The 21,184-nt window shown below is 37.3% G+C and overlaps 1 protein-coding gene across 1 annotated transcript in view; it reads right to left on the reverse strand.

Moving 5' to 3' along the window:
* Window positions 1–21,184, reverse strand: part of GMDS (GDP-mannose 4,6-dehydratase) — a 536,248-nt gene that overhangs the window by 381,291 nt on the left and 133,773 nt on the right. Inside the window, exons 2-4 of the mRNA XM_077769970.1 lie at window positions 15,878–15,922; window positions 6,740–6,827; window positions 4,784–4,893 (exon numbers count right to left, since the gene is read on the reverse strand). Coding sequence (XP_077626096.1) covers window positions 4,784–4,893; window positions 6,740–6,827; window positions 15,878–15,922 — 243 coding nt within the window. The remainder of the gene's footprint in view (window positions 1–4,783; window positions 4,894–6,739; window positions 6,828–15,877; window positions 15,923–21,184) is intronic.

Here is a 21,184-nt window from a genome sequence, read left to right on the forward strand (position 1 = left end):
CAGCACAGAGAACCTATGACCCAGGGATCGTGACCTAAGCCGAAATCAAGAGTCAGACAACCAATTGAGCCACACAGAGGCCCCCATATGAAGTCATTTCTAAAGTTCCTTTTAGCTGTAATAGTCCATGACTGTATAATTGTCATTTCTTTGGGAAAAAAAAAAAAATAAAGGCAATTCCAACAGGACACACCGAGACAAAAGGGAGTAATGCTGGACTAGATTTACTGTAGAAAGTTCACATCCAACACTACAGCTTCAAGAATGACATGAGATTACCAAAGAAGCTGGAAAATGGTAGAAAAATCCAAAATCATGACAGTAATGAATGTTGAACAGATAAGAAATTTAAGACTGAAATTACTGAAAAACTATTATTTACACAGTTTTAAGAAAAGAACAATAAAGTAGCCTCTTGAAACATGTTCTCCATCAAAATGGTCTGGATTAGATATTGGATAATTTGTTCCTACTTGGATGATGTCATCATACTAGGTTTAACTACTTTTAATAACTAGTACATTTCCATCATCTCTCACTTTCTCCCACATAAGATCAAATCAGCCTCTCAATGACCCACACTTCATGAGTCATAATTTTTCTGTTTATGATTCAGAAAAATGTCTTCAGTCAGTATTTCCCAGACTGCTGTGGGTTTATTCCAAGAACCAATTTCATCTTCATTGGTTTCCTACAGGAAACCAGACCAACTTCCTATTATTTTATTTTCCTTACTTTTAGCATACCATAGCCCACAGCAAATTAACTGGAAGTGAGAGTGATAGAAGACTTTATCCTGCACAAAGAGAAGCCAACACAAACAATGCCCAGTCTAGAAGTCACGGATTCAAAAGTAAATACAAAATGTGCTAATATTAGAATCTTCCTTCTTAAAAGTTCCAAACCAAATAATAAAAATGTATTTTAATTAACCTTATTGCAAACATTTCACAGTCAGAAAGAACTTTTGTTTAAAAGCTACTGTCTAAGAATACAATAAATCCTACAAAGCTGATTAACACTGAAGTCACTTAAAATATATACACATATGTATTTTCCATCCTAACCCCCAAACAAGCTGCTAAGATAACAGACAACTGAAGCCCAATGCATAGAGCCTTGGTGTGGCTGGGGAACAGAGCAACACCTCCCTAATAACAGGGCAGTCTGTTATCCCCAGCTACCATCACACTAGCCCTTGCCCCACACCCACTCCCTCTATGACTGATAATCAGACATCAGCTCCCAGCAGAAATAGTAACGTGGAACACAGATTTTTAAAGGACTTCCTAACAGCAGTGTGTACTCATACTATTCCCCTAAAATACTAGTTATTTCTCATGGACTATACACTTCTCAGAAAAAGATTTGTGAATGTGAAGAATCTAGATATAAATATATATCAGATTCTCCTTAGACTCTCCATTCTCATCATTCCTGATTGTAGGTATAGTTTTAGGCTTTAAAAGTGCACAAGGTCACTAGCTGGCAAAGAACAGGACTATTTTATACCAAATTCAAGACGTTGATACATTAAAAAAAGAAGTCCTAAAAAGAATGCATTAGGGCACCATGTCAAATATAGATAAACCAAGAAACCTGAAACATTAGAGCAATGGCTCTCAAAGTGAAATTTCCACCAAAATCAGCATTATCAACATGTCCTAAAAATGGAAGTTCATGAATCAGAAATTCTGGGGAAGCGCCCTGCAACCTGCAGCTGATGTTAAAGTGAGACTTGTCTATTATATGCTGTCTTCCTTAGAACAGGAAATTTCTAGAAAAGAATCCACTCAATTTACATTTCCCTCATAACCCCTCAATTTCTAAACCCTCTGCACCCTAGCTAACTCTTCTATCAAATTGCTAGAATGCTCTTTTCAGAAGTATCTACCAATGCCGATATCCTCTCTTGCTTGAAATGGCCTGATTTTTACTTCGGTGACACAATTTCACCCTCCTGCATATCCATCTCCCACTTTCCTGTCATCAGTGACTACTCTTCCGGCTCCCATTCTAAATACACTCCTGCCCCCTAGGATCAGTCTTCAGGCCTCTACTCCTCTTCTTCTACCTGCTGTCTTGCCATCACCAAGAATTCCCAGAGCTGAATTTACATCTGTCGTACCCCTAGTCTCTCTTAAGCCTCACAACATATTTGAAACTACTTCATGACCTGATTCACCTGAATGTCCTTCAAGTACTTCCAGTAGAACATATGCTGGAGGGAACTTACTTACCCTGCCTAATTCCAACAGTCCCTCCTTGAATGCCTGCTCTAGTATGGGTACCAGCAGTTGTCTGGTCCCCATGGGCACTGGAGCATTGCTCTCCTTCTTCCCTAGTTCCCATATCTTATCAGCAGAGAGGTCTATCCTACCAGGCATCCTGCGTCACCCGCCCCATTCCCACCATCTGACAGCTTCCTATCTCTTCTGAAGCCCTACCACTAGACTTACTTGTAAACCTCATCTCTAAATCTATTTTCCCCATGTTCAAAATATGCAGAGGCTACCCAAAGGTGGCCCAACTGTCTACAGAGCCTTACATCACATTTCTCTTCAACAAATTTTTCATTCAATCTAGAATGTTCATCATGCTAAAAACATGTCCCAAGTTTTCTCACTTCTGACACTTGGACTTACATTACTGCTTCCATTTCAACTGCCAGTTTCCACTATGTCTGCAGATTTCCTCCCTAAACCTCCTTGACACCATCATAATCCTTCAGACTGAAGTTCTCTCCCACCCTTCTCTAAATTAGACTCGAAGATATTAGTGTCAGCCTCTGTCACTTGCCACAAATCACCTCTAAAAAAGTTTAGACCCTCTGTTCCAGAAGTGGCTTTTATACATCTTTGTGTCCTCCATTCCACCATGCATGTAATTATTTGTTGATGGGCTAAATGATTTGACAAAGCAAAATTCATATTCAATTAGACACCATTTCTGCCAATTAACTGGCCTTTAGGGGAAGGAGGCAAAACACAATGAAAACAGACAAACTTCACATACATAGCAACTTAAATGAAACAACTTAATCTCCTACACTTTCTACACTTACAGTACAAACACTCCAGAATGATAACCACACAGTAACGGGCTCCCTTCAAGTAAGAAAAGTACAACTAGTTTTTTGAACTACAAAAACTGTTTAGAAAAAGGAGAAGCCTGGTTCATTTAATACTAAAATGACAGGGGGAAGACTTTCTATAAATAAATTTTCATAAAATGTCCTTTATCTTCCCACCATGCCAGTTTATAGCTCCAGAGGTGAGAAACTATCTACAAACACAAAGGAAAGTTCTTAATCTAAAGGAAGTTGATTCCAAAACATTCTATTTTCCCTGGACGATATTCTCACTTTGGTCAGGAAGGCCAAGAAGCAGCTAGATAAATTTTAATGTGGAAGATGGACTGATTGTTCCAGTTAGGGATAAATAGTCATCATTCCTGGAGTGATAAAGAGAGTCAGTATGTCCCTATAGAAAAGACAGGTGATAATCTCTCCAGGCATAGTATGCATAAGATACCCTTTCAAAATGAGAAAATACATTCGGAATCATTTAGAAAAACAGCTCTGCTCTAACTGAAAGACCCTGATAACTTTCACAGCCCAAAGCTTAGTGCTGGATACAGAACAGAATCATCGGAGATTAAGAAAGGGAAACATTTTTTTCCTAGACAGCACAATAAGAAGTATCTTTACTGATATGTAGTTATCTTTCAAGGTTAATACTTTAGAGAAAAATGTAAATTATGAGAATTTATACACTATTTTTAAATTTGATACCAATTACAAGACTGGGCCTACCATTATGTTCTCACTATGTTCCACACCCAGTTTCATTTTACTTAGAAATGTATAGTTTGTGCCTTAAACTAGCTGAGACCTATAGCTTCCACTGTGCCCAAAGTTGGGGATATAAAGGAAATCAATTCTGAAATAAGACTGCTGAATTCATTCACTGGACAGAAAAAACACTGATAGATAGATTCTCTGACATTTGGGGGGAGAGGGGACTCTTTTAACTTAGAGTTATATGCTTTTATTTCTAAGTTCCACTATTCTGATTGAATAAATAGCTAAATAGAATTCATATCATTCCTGGCATCAGAATTCACTCACTCAAGTGAACACTAGGATACAGCAACAAAACTTAAAGAGATTGGTAGAGCTCTAGCAATGGGCTACTCAGGTTTACTGTGATTTGTTCTAGAAAGAAAAACTAAAGAGAGGTAGGTGGAATATCAGAGAATCTGAATTAAGGGAGAGAAATAAACATTAGCTGTATCATACTGAGAAGACAAGAGGATTTTCTTCCTATGATTTTTACTACTTATAATAAAAAGTTAATTCAGTTAATTCCAACATATTATTAAACTCAAAAATATTACTTTCTCAGCCAGTAATATAACCACTACCAAAAATTAATATTAAAATAGAAGTTTTATTGAGTTACATTTCTCAGTATTTTAACAAAAACACTTCATTCACAATGTGATTTGAAATGGCAGAAAACAGACTACAAGATCAATCCAAAATAAATGAATACTGCTATTTTAATGTTACCAGTAAGATTTTATATTGCTCAATAACAGGAGAATACAGAATATACTTCTACAAAGTATTAGTATTTCTAATACTAATGAATTTATCAGATTCATTAATTAAACTTGAAGACTAGGAGCAATGCCTGTATTATTGTATTAAGAAGCAACAGACAAAATACAGAACAACTCAAGAACACAGTAAAGAAATGTGACTGTGAAAATGGCTTACTTTAACATGGCTCTGGGCTCCAAGGTTGTAGATCTCCGTAGGCTTTACTTCATTAATGATCTTCACTAGGCAGGTACTGTCAGTGAGATCACCATAGTGCAACTTCATGTCTTTAGAATTAAAAAATATACCATCAGATTGAAGAAAACAACAAAAGCCCAATTTTTAAAAATATCAAAATGGAAAGGTATATTCTGAACGTCTGAAAACCAGACTGGTTTTCAAGTAGCAGAGTATAACTCTCATCTTTAAAGAACCTAAATAGTAGAAATATATTCACATTTGTTAACTATGTCTAAAAAGGATTTGTAAGAACTCCAACAAACTTTGTAAAAAAATTATATCCAGGGGCACCAGGCTGGCTCAGTTGGTTAAGTATCCAACTCTTGATTTCAACTCAGGTCATGATCTCATAGTTTATGAGATTGAGCCCCATGTCGGGCTCTACATGGACAGCGAGGAGCCTGCTTGGGATTCTCTCTCCATTCTCTCTACCCCTCTCCTACTCGTGTTCTCTCTTTCTCTCTCAAAATAAATACGTAAACATTTTAAAAATAAAAGATTAATTAATTCATTAATTAATTAAAAAATAAAAGTCATATCAAGACAAAAGACACATTATACAATTAATGTATCTTATGGTTCCCAGGTAGTTGTAAAGTATGTTACATAAGAGTGAGATTCAGACAAAGAAAATCTAACAATAATATATATATTCTCTACAGAACTCTGTAATACACTGGGTAATAGTGAATCAGATGCTTTTATCTAGTGATTTTTAAGTACTTCATAAACATGAATCCTTAAGCCATCCACGAAATGCCTTGATGTAGTGACATAGCTGATTAAATTGATTAAAGAACAACTAGCCTATTCTAACCCTAAATCTCAGCAGATCCTTACACTGACCTCATTACTATAAGAATTTGACACTTGTAGATGGGCAATTTGCTAGCTTGATCTTTAAATTATTTTTACATAATACTAATAATCTCTGTTTAGATCCAATGGCAGTACCACTCTGTACTTTGTACAAAAATGATAATTTTCAAGGAGGATGTACTGAATAACTAAATATAAAGGTGAAAAGCCTTTAGTGGAGACAACTAGGTCATCTTCCTGATGATGTCACTACTTGTACAAGTAACCCAAAACTCCAAATATTCAGTGCTCTGAAATGAATACAAAATGACTTATGAGTTACAATCTGACTGAATCATCCCTGCTAGCTGGAAAAACTGGACAAGCAGAGCAGGCTGAACTTGGGAGTTTAAAAACCCAGTGTCCTGGTCCTAGCTTTGTCTTTTACATGGTATATGACCTCAATAAAGTTACAACCTCCCTCTGCTTCCATTTCCTCATCTGTAAAATGGTTTCACTCACAAGTTTAGGAGCTGCTGTAAAGATCAAATGAGATAACACTATGACTATGCTATGTAGACTATATGGCTACATTCAGACAATTTTAATAAAAATAACAAGCAACTGCAAATACTGACAGTGACCTGTAAAGCAATTAAATACAGTTTTCACTTCCATCAGTTTTTGGACTTGTCTTCACAAATTATTTTAAAAATTAAATAAATATATAAAGATTGGTTAGTTTGATTACATTAGACCAAACAATAAGTAAAGGAGTATTCTGAGAATATGGACCTGATCTTACTTGAGGGGATAAGGACACCTGGAGAAGGGTAATCTAAGCCATGTCTACTCTTCGTCTCTTGAGCAGTATCACCTGATCAATATTTTGTAACAGACTAACCAAGATGACACTGTGGCTCAAGGACAGCAAGCAATGGAAAGGTTTTCAAAGCATGCAGAGAGCGTTCAATGCAGGCAATTCACTGGTGAATAATTGCAACTTGATGGGCTTTGAGAAAAATGACATCTGAAAATACCTTATCATAATATAGGAAGTTATAGAAAGAAATTTTAGAAAAGAAAATGACTTACTTCCTTCAATGTGAGCCTGGGGGTTCTTATACAGATGTTCAATTCGACCTGTATTGAATGAACTGGATCGCCGCACAATTCCATGGACCTGCATTTTTTTATAGTGTGGAAAGAAAAGAAATTATAAACATGCAACAAGAATTAACAAGCACCTCAGAAGTTCTTTTGTTAATGCTTACCTTGTGAGAAAAATAACTATTATTTACAGAATTATTTTTAAATTATTAGAAAAACTTCCACTGCTTACTTTCTCCCCAAACACTGCCCACTAGCCACCAGCATTGTGCCTCCATCTCTCTGTGGTGTGTTCACTGCCAATCTCAACAAAAGTAATTAGATAATTATGGGACTTCACAGCAAATGCTTAGTTACCGATACTCAAATGTCTCCTTTTCCAAACACACACACACTTAGAGCCTTGTTGCTGACAAAAATATCTCTTCAGTTTGAAACTGAAGACAGACCATGTGAGGCCATATCGGTAAAACTGCCTTGCAGCTTTAACAGAAAGCATGAGGCTGTGAGGCTCTGATGCCACCATGTTCTTCCAGTGTCCTTATTTTATATATTTATATATTTCTGGGTCCATAAATATAATCAGGCAGCAACTATAATGCAGCTTTGTGGAAAAGTAAGAACTAAACAGGAGAGATCAGGGAAAAGACATACTACTAGATTTAACACATGAGGAAGACTCAAATGAAAAGAGGATTTTTTATTTTTTTAATTTTTATCTTTGACTTAACCATAATAAGTATGAGAGTGGGGGAAAGTCCTTGGAACAACAATGCATATATGTCTGATACCGAAGAAAGACTATTTGTGTCTGATACATAAGAGAAATTGTTCAAGGCTTGGTCTCACTTCCTTCTTGTGTCAAGATTGCTCCCTTTGTGTTGCCAATGCTAATACAAGCTTATGTCACCAGCTGCCCAAGTTCCAGTTCTACTGGTGGCAGTTTTAATCCTTCACCTATTTTAAAAGTGTTCCTTCTGATGTTGAGTAGTCTCATTTGCAGCTGAATACACTTCTATATTTTCACTCAATCGTTTTCTGTCTGTTTCAAACCAAAATTAATCCTTGGCATGACTCAAATATTCCAAACTGGTTGGGGGGAGGGGAAAGTGGAACTTTAAGCACATAAGACTTTCTTTCAAATAGAAAGAAATGTCACCGTCATTTTATACAGCATACATGAGAAACTAACTTCTGCAAAGGATACAACACACCCACAATTAATAATTCTGGTGGTTAGTTGCTTTAGCCAAAGAGAAAAGCACTCATCCACACTATTTTCCAAAAGAACTAAACTCAAGAAAATTTGGTAAAAATGAAAATATTTTAAGAAGGGAATATCACAAACTTCACTGACATTTTATGAGGCAAATAGTAGGGGCGCCTGGATGGCTCAGTTGGTTAAGCGTCCAACTTTGGCGAAGGTCATAATCACAGTTTGTGAGTTAGAGCCCTGTGTCGTGCTCTGTGATGACAGCTAGGAGCCTGGAGCCTGCTTCAGATTCTGTGCCTCTTTCTCTCTGTGCCCCTCCCCCACTTGTGCTCTGTCTCTCTCAAAAACAAATATTAAAAAAGTTTTTTAATAGAAAAACAGTAAAATCTAGGAAATATTAAATTGGGATTTAGGTATACATAATCCATTTCTTAATTTGGAAGTGGAGAAAATAACACATCAAGCTTAGAATTATTATACTTCATGGTCTCCAATTTTTCAAGTTGTTATTTAAAAGTTGAACTGCTCTACAAACAATAATTTTAACAAACAATTTTAGTAAGTAATTTTTTAAATAAAAATCAAGTTCACATACATACTTATACATAACAAAATTGGTGTTTACCACCAAGTTATTTCTGAAATATAGATTTCTCAGATACAAGTAGAGCTTTATTTCATTTCATTTAAAGGAATTTCCATGTTCTAAAAACAAATAATTTAATTCTGATAATGAAAAGAATAATAATAATATGATTTAGTCTATTTTTTCTCTTGATTGCTGGTTTCTGGGTAAGTTACATATTCCAACAGCCTGAAACAAAGAGAAACTCCTTATACATACACAATGCATATGAACATTAAAGGCTCTGATAAAAATATTAAATGATATTGATGGATTTAGTACAAAATCAGACTACTACACAAAGTCACAGTAAATAAATAACATAGGATTTTCTGTCACACTTATAACCAAAAGCATTAAGCACCAGGTTTTTTTTAAAATATCACACACACACACACACACACACACACACACACACACACACACACACACACAATGTGTTTTAATTTCCCCTACTCCAACTTTTGGTATGTGTATACAGGGAAAGAAAGACCTGCCAAAAGCTTAATCCATGACAGCAAGTATTATTCTAAGAACTAATGAAAGCTCAGTCTGTCTGTTTCAGAGACAGGTGAAATACAAACTTTAAGACAAGCCAAAATGTGTGCAAACTGGATAATCTTGTTAAGAATTTGAGATTAGCAGCTTTCTCTTTACAGAAGGGATGTATGCATGGTTGTTGTTTGTTTTCATAAGGATTTGGGAGGAAAGGGAGATGAGGAGTTAGGAAACCAAACTGAAAAGATAAATGAGCTGAATATGACTCCATATAAACTTAATCAAAATCACTATTGTGTTATAGTAGTTCAAAAACAAAATATAATCCTGAAAAACTGAGGTCTTAAACAGAAATGAGTACTGAGACAAATAAATTTCATGTTCCATTTAACTAAGCACTGAAAAAGAAACTTTCAAGTTCTCTCAATGTCAGAACAAAGTTAATTTGACTTCAAAACCTAGAGTCAGACAAGGCTATATAACAGAAAAATGCTTGCTCATTTATTTATTTCTTTATTTATTACAATCACAAAAACAGAAAATTGTTGCTACTGGATTTCAAATCCTTCAATATGTTTGTTGGTTATTTCAATCAAGAAAACAGAAACATTAAAATCACTAGATTTCAAATTCTTCAGTGTCTAGATTTCTCTTGGATCCAAGGAAGGATGATTCCCCAGGGATGTTTAATGCCACTTGCCTTTTGAAAAGCATAGATAATATAGGTAACATCAATAGCTAATATGTGCATGGCAATGACCCTGTGCCAGACACTATTCTTTATAGACATTAAATCACTTAATCTTCACAACACCCTTCCTAATATTACTCCCATTCCACAGATAAGGACAGTGCCTAAGATCACACAGCTAGTATATGTGGTCAAGCTAAAACATACACATGGTCCATTCTACCAACACTCAATATGTTTCAAAATGAAATTCACAAAAACTTTTGTCTCTTTTCACCCAGAAAAAATATTTTACAGATTCTCACAGATCATGATTGGACGCATAAGAACTCCCATGTTCTAACAAATAATCTTCCAGATAACAACTAGACAATCCTTATATGGTATTTCCTTTCTGTTTTCCTGATACTCCCTGGTTACAATTCCTTTCCTAGAAGGAAAACCCACAATTCACCTATTCTTTATTTTAAATTTTGATATGTTCTGTTGTAGTTGTTACCATGTTATTTAATATAAATTTCTCATTTATTCCCAGACATATTTTAGGTTTTAAAATATTTAACTTTGACTTTTATTATCCTGGTTTTTCTTGTTTTGGGTACAAAATAGGGACAGAACTATGTTGCTGGCTTATCTGGTACAGGGATTATAGGAAGGCACTTGAAACTTTTCATGAGAAGTTTCACTTCTGTCAATGCTCCTTTTCCCCTCATGGCAAGAAGGAATGTGCACAGGGTTAGGATCCTAGGAAATGTAACAGGCTTACCTTTCACTAATGTTAATTAATAAACTAGACTAAGGAGCCTTCTCCTTAGTCTAATTTATTAATCTTTATCCCCAGGCTTGTCAGCATCAAGCACTGTGTCAACTTGTTACTCTTATATCAACTAAAGTCCCATAGAACCCACAGAGTTTCTCTGAACTGTTTTCCATCCTTTGTCCCACCTAATCTTCAAGACAACCTTAAGAAATAGGTGCATTTATTATCCCCATTTATCTAAAAAACACCTAAGTCTTAGGAGAAGTCCAGTGACTTACCCAAGGCCACAGAGCCACCAATAGCAAAGGAGGGGTAGGAAACAGGCTGTGCAGTGCTCAAACCTAAGGGCTTCCTCACCACTGTGAGCTGAACCACCTCATTCACCTTCCTTGCCCTGAACTGGCAGATACACTGCAAGAGAGAATTATCCTTTGCACTTTAACAACTTTAGAATTAATATTTGAGGTTTTAAAGGGTCAATTTCTATAAAACTTGATAATTCTGAATTTTCCTCATGATCTGGCACCTATATACTATAAATAATAAATAAGTGTGAGATTCATTCTCTTTAATGTTTAATGTTAAGCAAAATTCAAGAAAAAGCAATATTAAAAACTATAACTTTAAACCTTAAAATAGAGTCTCTTCTCAATGAGAACTGGACCAGGAATAAAGTAACCCTCCACTTTCTCATGTTAGCTCATTCAGAACATGATCAAATGCATGGACTTCAGTGGCCACATTAGAAGGTCAGGGCCCACTGCTTCCGAATCTAATGTGTGATCATAGAAGGTAATTAACAATAACTAATTAGTCTATTAATATATGATATTCCTTTTCAAGTCATATGCAAATGTCTATTTTTGCTTTAAAGTTAGTCAATCCTTTTATAATTTGCTTTATTTATTTATTTTTTTTGACTAAAGAAAAGTAAAGAATATATGTAACTGTGCTGCGCTAACTCTATAAATAGGGTTTGGTTTTGCTTATGTGGCCCCATCATCACTACCTCACCAACCTGTCTCTGTTCTTCAACTGGTCGCTCTCTTCCAGTTGACTACTGCTTCTCTGTAGAGTCCATGCCTCCCCCTCTTCATAATGAAAGGCTGACTTTGCCATTTTTAGCTAATTAAAATTTGCCCCTTTCTGTGCCAGGAAGAACTCAGCCTCATTATCAAGCCTATTCACAGAATCTACACTTCTTTTTCCCATTGCTTATTTTGTTCTTGGGTTGTATTCTGCTACGCCAATATATATTGTTTCTAGTTATTTCTGAACTTAGTGATATTCCTTGTACAAAGCCTAAATTCAAAATAATATGAGAGCTCAGAGAAACAAAGCCCCACAAATTAAGGTACCTTAAGAAATTCTGTTCTTCACCATGTGATTAAATGATCTCATTTGAACTTGTAGTTGTACTTGTTCTCAAACTGTAAGACCCAAGAGAGCAGCATCAGCCACAGCTGGGGACTTGTTAGAAAGGCTGATTCCCAGATTCCTGAACAAGCCATCCTCATCTTAAATGGGACCTCTGCATGGTTCTGATGTATACTACAGGTTGAGAACCTGATGAGTTAGAAGTCTGTGCTCACCCAAATTGCTGATGTTGACCCTCTGGAATCAGATACAGACAGGTATCTCCTCTTATCCTATTGCATGCAATTTACTAGGCCTATTATTTTGCTCATGGCCTTGAGCAATCAGGGGCTGCTGGCTGATAATTCAGGAAAACTTCCAATGCAGCTTCTTTGAAAAATCACCCTCATATTTACTTCAACTTAAACAAAAAAATAAAGATGAAGTCTGTGCCACCATTAGATTTCCCTTAATAGCTTATCCTCCAATTAAATCCATCTCTCAAATTGAAGACAGCAGCCTATTAAAATTGAATAAAATATGGGGCGCCTGGGTGGCTTAGTCGGTTAAGTGTCCGACTTTCGCTTAGGTCATGATCTCACGGTTCGTGGGTTCGAGCCCCGCGTCGGGCTCTGTGCTGACTGCCAGCTCAGAGCCTGGAGCCTGTTTCAGTCTGTGACTCCCTCTCTCTCTGACCCTCCCCTGTTCACGCTGTCTCTCTCTCTCTCCTAGAAATGAATAAAACATTAAAAATAAATAAATAAATAAATAAAGTTGAATAAAATAATGATAAACACCCTTTCGCTCCCCTATTCCTACAAAACTCATATTTCCCCTGGACTATGAAGGGGAATCATTTCTGATTATGCTTTGTAGCTCTTTACCTTCTACCTGTATTGTCTACACTATCTCCTTCTATCAGTTTATGGATCTCACTACTAAACCTCCCTTCTCTTGTCAATCATTGTTTCGATGATTCATTCCTCTCATTAACTGTGATTTGCCAAGTGGGCCTTCTGTTACCTTTATCATAATCAAATCTGCTCTTATAATTTCAAATGCCAATGGAAGAAAAACCTTTGTAGCTCACTTGACAGTCCTAGGTTCTCACTGTATTTATTTCTAAGTCTGTTGCCCATTTAGGAACATCTTCTCAAGTCTGCTAGTTCCTTAACAAGCCACCTAAATGGAGCTTCACCTGTCCCTCTGCAGGTCTTCTTTCCAGCCATTTCCATCCAGTAATACTTACAGCACCATCATGCTGAGACCATTCACCATCTACCATATCCAGTTTAACCCCAGGACCTATCACTAGTCCACCACATTACCACAGTGACTATTCCATCTCACACTGCCATGTCTGCTCCATTTTCCTCTGGGCTAGCTGTAGAAACACCTTGCTGCCACCATCCTCACCCATGTCTTAGTCCTCCACGTCCACCTTGGAAGTAAATTTCAACACCACGCCGCTTAAGCTTTCTGTCTGACAAACCACCTTACTCTTCAAAACTGGAATGACCATGATAGGGTTCAGGACACACTACCCCAAAATATGGCACCTTGGTGTATGGAATATTTTAAGCTAAAGGAACGTGAGAAAAGAGTAGATGCGGGAAAGTCACCTAACCTTCCCCCTTCTTTTCTCCCCTGAAACAGTCATGACACCCTCTAGTGAGAGGTATCTATCCACCTTGTAACTGGAGAAAAGGAGCATCCTTATCTCTGAAGACAAAGGGATGCCAAGAAGAATCCAAATAAACAAATCTTATTATTTATTATACTCACATCATACTCCTTGACCTGTCATATTAGGTTTGATCATCCACTCTCCATCAAACCTAACATAAACATACTTAGCCTTAACAGTTTCTTGGATCTTCATTCCTTTACGAAGGCTTCCATGTCATGAAAAACTTAAATAAATTTTCATGCTTCTGAGTTTAATTTTCAGACCCTAAGAGAGTTGAGGAAAAATTTTTTCCTCTTCCACATTAAACGAAAAAAGATTAACAGGAGAAACATCTATTTTTTTGTATTTTATTTTATTTTATTTTTACAAATAGTTTATTGTCAAGTTGGTTTCCATATAACACCCAGTGCTCATCCCCACAAGTGCCCCTCTCCATGCCCATCCTCCCCTCCACCCCCCACATCCATCAGTCCTCAGTTTTTGTCAGCATTCAAGAGTCTCTCATGGTTTGCCTCTCCCCCTTTCCCGCACTATTTCCCCCCTTCTTTTCCCCCATGGTCCTCCGTTAAGTTCCTCCTAATCCTCCTATACGTGCAAACATATGATATTTGTCCTTCTCTGCCTAACTTATTTCGCTCAGCATAACACCCTCAAGGTCCATCCATGTTGCGACAAAAGGCCAGATTTCCTTCTTTCTCATTGCCATGTGGTATTCCATCGTACAGATAAACCACATCTTCTTGATCCATTCATCCGTTGATGGACACTTAGGCTCTTTCCATGTTTTGGCTATTGTTGAGAGTGCTGCTATGAACATTGGGGTACATGTGCTTAACAGGAGAAACTTCTACAATTTTCTCAAACTCCTATTATTTTCTCAAACTGTTTCAGCTTAAAATATTCAATATGCTGAGGTGCCATATTTTAAGGTAGAACATCCTGAACCCCAATAGCTCTTACTCACAAATTTCCTTCTCGCAGTTCACTTGATACACAGCCAAATCACTAACTCTTCTCCAGCTACTGAACACCTCTCAGCCGGTGCCAGCACCTGAAACAGAGTAAGTTTCTCTACCAATCCTTCCCTTTTAGACTTATTAAAACACTAAGTTAATGTAGCCTAAACAAATACTAGACTTTATCTAAAACCAACTCTTTTATATTATATATGATCTACTCTAAAATTCTCTGCTTTGCAGATTATGTATTTATCACTCAGTTATTACAGGAATCTTTGTATATGAACATAAGTGCACATGTACACTTTCATAATTATATTTGTCTTATTTTCATATTTTTTCAAGATATAAAACTAACTGGTTAGGTAAGGAAATAGAAGGTGCTAAATATATCTGCTATTACTTCTTAAAGTCTAAAAGTCAAGGCTCTCAGAAAAGATTATGAGTTATAGTAAGAAAGTTAGTTTCCTTTTCCACAAATCCTGTTGGCATTTAGATGCCAAATTCCTTGCTGTTTTTTTTCCATCTGTCCACTGTGCACATTTTTTAAAAACCAGTACACCTGCAATTAGAATAACCCAGAGAATCCAAATGTATTAACATGAACACTTGCAGATCAGGCCAGAGCATATGGGTCACTGTATAGGTTTTTGTTCTCTGTACAACATGAACTTATATAGATGTATATATATGAGAACTGTTCTTTAAAAACGTAAGAAATACATATGGGGTTATATCAAATTCAATATGCAAAAGTCTGGTTTCCTTTAAGGAAAGCAGTCAATGTTGATGGAGAGGACACAAGAGCAGAAAAATATGGCAACAATGATGATGACGCCAGCAGCAAACCCAGAAGTTTCAGCGTCCATAAAATATATGGCTGCCTATTAGAAAGCAAACCCTCTGAGTGTAAATGTTTCATTCAAGCTTGCCAAAGATCAGCTTAGTTTTTATTGCTCTGTGTAATTTCCGAATTAAGTGACTTCACTGTGAAGGGGAATTTTTTTTATGTAACACATTACATCATAAATTAACCCTAATAATGTTATAGCTTTTAGCTTACACAGGTTGCTGCTTTATCTGAGAATGTGGGAAGCGTGCAAAGCATTTAAGCACGAAGGAACAGGGGGAAGCCACCAGTGTTCACCAGCAGATAAATAGCACAATGAGCTGGCATGGTTACAAGCCAAGCGGCACATTCTTCCCCTGATTTGGACTCGTTATCAGAGTTTCAGTGGAAAACACACACAGGAGGACGACGGCAGAGGAAGCAGGAGGCCACTGTGTCCAAGTGATTCCACCAGCCTGTGCTTGCTCACTGAGTCACTCACCTCGTAGCCTTTCTCTAGCAGGAACTCAGCCAAGTATGAACCATCCTGGGAAGAAAAGGAAAATTGACAATTGTCAGACCCATCACGGCTAGCATATAAGGCAGCCAAAGCAGAGTTTTAAGAAAAGCACTGAAGAGGCTATATGCACTTAAATCAAGGATCATGGCAACCAAAATAAAAATAATACAGATAATGATGGTAAAGACAGAATAATGTTCCACTTTTTACTATTCACTGAGCATTTTCATAGACATTATTTCACTTGAGCACCAAAGCAGTACAGTAAAATGCTATCATTGTCCTATTTATGGAGTAAGAAACAAAATCTGGGGGGATAATATGGGGCAATAGAGAGAACATGACACTTCAGATTCACATGGATTTGGGTTTAGGTTTTGCCACTTACTAGCTGTATGAAATATGCAAAATATGTGCAGCAAAGCAGAAGTCCTTGGGACTACAGGAACATACAGGAATCAGACTAATTCTGGGTGTTTGGAAAAAAGGAATCACTGGGCAAGAATTAGATGGGAGCTGTGGGGAGTTGGGGAGAAGGCAGGGTGAATGTGAAGAGGAGGCAGGGAGTGCCAGAGTGTTAGCATTATTGAAAAAAGACATCATGGTGGAAAGGAGGAAGATGAATGCTTTTGTGGGGAAAGGCTTTCTAGGCACTGGTGGGAGGTGGCTTCTAACTCAGGGGTTCTGGAAAGTCAGCAACAAAAGAGTTTGGGGGGGAACACAATCAAACTTGTATTATCACTGAATATGTATGCATACATACACACACAAACTTTAAACAAAAGAAGGATGTTTATTTTTAATAAAATAGAAAGGATACCTCTTAAATCATGCAGTTAACCCCTACATTGAGATGAAGATGCCTAACTAAACATAGAGGTTCTCGACTGGCTTTGAATAACTCTTGCAAAAATTTCTACATAAGGGGAATGTTATTTAAACTAAAATATTTCATGTGCCACTTTTAGGGAAAGGAAGTATGAGAGTCATCTAATAAAACTATTAAGAGGCCAAAAGGTGAGAAATCACTGTTCTAGAGGTGCTATAAAAAGCTACCAACCTTGATCAAAATATGAATTGGATAGATATTTTACAATCAAACCTGTTAACTGCCCACCTGCTTTCGGCCTGGGTAGGTCCCCTCCATCCAATCCAGACTTAAACATAAAAATGGGAGGCTCCAACTACTGAAAATTTGTATACTCAAAAGTAGCTGGGAATATTTGGTTTCCTCACTCTGAAAAAGTTTACAATATTCCCCTGTGCTTCAGAAGTTCCTACCAGATATTCCAGGAAAAAGAAAAGTGAAGCAAGTATTATTGTCATTAGTTGGCTTAAAGCTGGAATTGGAGACACCCGATGAGTCCTGAAAATGAGAGGACTGCCAAAAGAGTGTTTACTACATTAACACAGAGTCACATATAAATTCAGGCAGGATGACAAGGCAAGGTATACAAGGGACACATTTTGTGGTTCATTAAAACCTCCAGCAGATTTTCTTCTGATTTGACATAAATATTCTGGTTTATAGACTCATGTAGAGAAGAAGAGAAATGGTTTGACATGTTTCTTTTCCTCTCAATCTTAGGACTGCACAGTTTTTAAATACCCAACAAGCAAACTAAATCAGATAAGAGGACTGAACAATTCAGACTAGGACAAACCACTGGAAATGTAAGAATAATGGGTAGTCTTATAAATCAATCAATGAGAAACTAGCTTAATAAAAAAAGCATTTACAATAAGAGGAATAATTTTACAGTAGTCTGGAAAGTCCTACAAAGTATAAAGTTTTGGTTTTTTGCTGGTGTTAGTGTTGTCATTTTGAAGCAGGCAACACTATACTTTTCACATTTTATAAAAACTTCATGTGCTTTGTGTTCTACCATGGCTGCATACAAGGTTTAAAAAAAAAAAAAAAGGCAGAGGTGAAAGTGCTAGAGATCCATGGGGGCAGGGAGAGCTGTGATTATTCAGAAAGCTGATGCGAAACAGACCTGATCGGGCCTGAACTCTGTCAATAAGGTCTTGTTCTTCTCACCCAGGGCCCTTCTCAAACTTTCCAACCACACTGGAACATTCTGAACCAGCAGGGCACTCACTTCCTCCTGACTTCCTTGCCAGGTCTCTCAAGTGATAGGGCCTGGGCTGCACAATGAGTGGGAAATGGAGCAGAGTAAAGGCTCCCGGTCTCTGGCTTAGGGAGACCAGCTGGCCTCCCCTTGTCCTCTTCCCAGGCCCCTGATGGGACTCCACAGGGAAACACAGTATCTAAACAGGCAGGCGTCAGCCAAGCCAAGATCATTGTTTCTGCCTCCTCCAGAAGAACAGGGCTGTTGGAGAATGCTTCAACCAGACTAATAAGTGAAATATGGCAACTGAGAACCTAAGACCAACATTAAAACTTCTGATACCTAATTCCCCAGAAAACAACCAAATGAACCAAATTTCCAACTCACTTGCTATGAACACAATTAATTTGGTACAAATTCCAGCCTGGGTTCAATCCTTGTTATAGAAAACTTTTTAATTGGAGAGATAATGTCCCAATTGTGACTCTTTTAAATTTAATTTTCCACATGGTTATTAAGGGTATCCATTAAATGCTATACAGATCTGAGTAATCACCATGGCTGTAATATTTTCAAGACTGAGAAACATTTTCTCTTATTCTTGCAAGAACTCAACCTGGAAGGCAAGGAGCCACTAGTATCTTAGGGTAAATGAGGCATGTGAAGACAGCCATTTTGCCTACTACCACACTACAGAGGCAAAGCCAGGACTCAAATCCAAGTCTCCCATTATTGTGACCGAGAAAACAACCTCCTTTCTCCCCCTCCTACACCCGGACCTACCAAAACATGCTAAAACCCAACAAAATAATAAAAGACCATAACAGATTTATTTTTAAACCAAATTAATTTAGTCACTTTCCATTACAGTGTTTTATGGATTAATCAGTGCTTCTAGTTTTGATTAAGTAACATCACCTAATTTTAGAACACTCCAGGAAGGAGACCATACACAGCACCTGAGATTTCTCAGGTTTTGTTCTATATAGGAAGCAGTACTGTGTTTGAAGATGGACTTGGATTGGCTGTGGATGTATTTATTATTTGGGACTCTAGAGCCAGGGAGGTGGGGTCACAGACTAAGAACCAAAAGCTCCAGATTTAGATGTGTCTGATGCCTATAGTCCCTATACTTGGGTATCTCTGGTTTTTTCACCTTTCATGGAGTATTCAGAAATATTACTGATAAATACCCATAAAAATAAGGAGTAATTGCAAAAATTAATTCACTCCTATTCTTTAAATTTTTTAATGTTTAATTTTGTATATTTATATAGAAAAATGTATTTTTTTTAAATTTTTTTTAACGTTTTATTTATTTCTAGGAGAGAGAGAGAGAGTGTGAGCAGGGGAGGGTCAGAGAGAGAGGGAGTCACAGACTCTGAAACAGGCTCCAGGCTCTGAGCTGGCAGTCAGCACAGAGCCCGACACGGGGCTCGAACCCACGAACCGCGAGATCATGACCTAAGCGAAAGTCGGACGCTTAACCGACTAAGCTACCCAGGCGCCCCTGTGTATATTTATTTTTGAGAGAGACAGACAGAACACAAACAGGGGAGGGGCAGAGAGATAGAGACAGACTCTGAAGCAGGCTCCAGGTGAGATCATGACTTGGGCCAAAGTCAGATGCTTAACTGACTGAGCCACCCAGATGCCCCTGATTCAATCCTATCTTGACTGTAGCATTAAAATTACCTAAATTTTCACATTTATAACAAGCTGAAGGAAGTACAGAAAGTTAACCCCTTCTCTCAATGGCCACCAAAGGCTATATTAAGCACTGACTGATCCTCTAATGAAGCCCACATCCAAACACTTATGTGCCAGGCAGTCTACCTTCCTGCAGAGGAGACCAGGATTTCTCTTTTCTCTTCAAACATGGATGTACTTATAGTCCAGAAGGACAAATGAAAAGGGCACTTTCTTGTATGCAATTTGAGAACCTGGTTCTTCTGAACTACATGCTAAATTATACTGTGTGTTTTTGCCTAAACACCAATTGGCAGCTTCTTTGAACAGAATAAGTAATATTGGGCTAAAGAAATCATGCCACTAATACATGAATTTCTTTGTTTAGATCATCCCAAGCATTAGGAAATAGAATATCCCTTCTGTGAGGAGAGAAACCACCAATTTATGCTGCCCTTTATGTTCTTTAATTCTATGAATTTCTAATTACTCTAAAATAAGCATCCCTTCAGCTAATAGCAATTATAATATCAAAGTAATCTGTACCTCCCCATAAAAGAAATGCAAACACCTCAATGATTAATGGAAGTTGCAGTTTTGAATTAGAATGAAAACTTCCACTGGGAAGATTAGCCACATAATATGAAGAATGTAGAAGCAAAATATACTTGAAAAGTATTTTCACCTGGCTGATGTTTGTAACACAAATCATTGTATAAAATCTTTGTCAAACTCACAGAATTCAAAAGACCATAGGGATTAATTAATCCAACTCTCTCATTTTACAGGTCAGGAAACTGAGTTTCAAAACTGTTAAATGTTTAGTGTACAGTCACACAGTTAGTAAATAGCAGAATCACACCCAAAAAATAGAAAAACAAAAAACAAAAAATAGAAACAGTTTTCAGATGCCCAGACCTCAGAATTTTTCACTAAAAAATACTGCAAAAAAATCTAGGGGGCACCAGAGTGGCTCAGTCAGTTAAGCATCCAACTCTTGATTTCAGCTAAGGTCATGACCTTGTGGTCATGAGATTGAGCCCGGTTTCTGGCTCTGTGCTGACAGTATGAAGTCGGATTGGGATTCATTCTCTCTCTCTCTCTCTCTCTCTCTCTCTCTCCCTTTTTCTGCCCCTCCCCCACTCACACATGCGCGTGCTCTCTCTCTCTCAAAATAAATAAATAAACATCAAAATCAGTACTGCAAAAAAGGACTGGACTAATGTTTACAGTTAAGAACCAAGTAAAACACATTAATGCATTTCCAAGTGAAGAACAAGAATACAGCCAACAATTATCAGTGCGGTGAAAACTAGCTGACTGGTAAGCAGGAACAAAGATATCACTAATATTTAAAACATAAATAATTCCCAATTCCTGTAGTCTTTTATTTTTTTTAAACATTTATTTATTTTTGAGAGAGAGAGAGAGAGAGAGAGAGAATACAACTGGGGAGGGGCAGAGAGAGATACACACACAGAATCTGAGGCAGGCTCCCAGCTCTGAGCTGTCAGCTCAGAGCCCAATG

This window comes from Crocuta crocuta, unplaced genomic scaffold (assembly GCF_008692635.1).
Source record: "Crocuta crocuta isolate KB4526 unplaced genomic scaffold, BGI_CrCroc_1.0 scaffold24, whole genome shotgun sequence".
Classification (NCBI taxonomy): domain Eukaryota; kingdom Metazoa; phylum Chordata; class Mammalia; order Carnivora; family Hyaenidae; genus Crocuta; species Crocuta crocuta.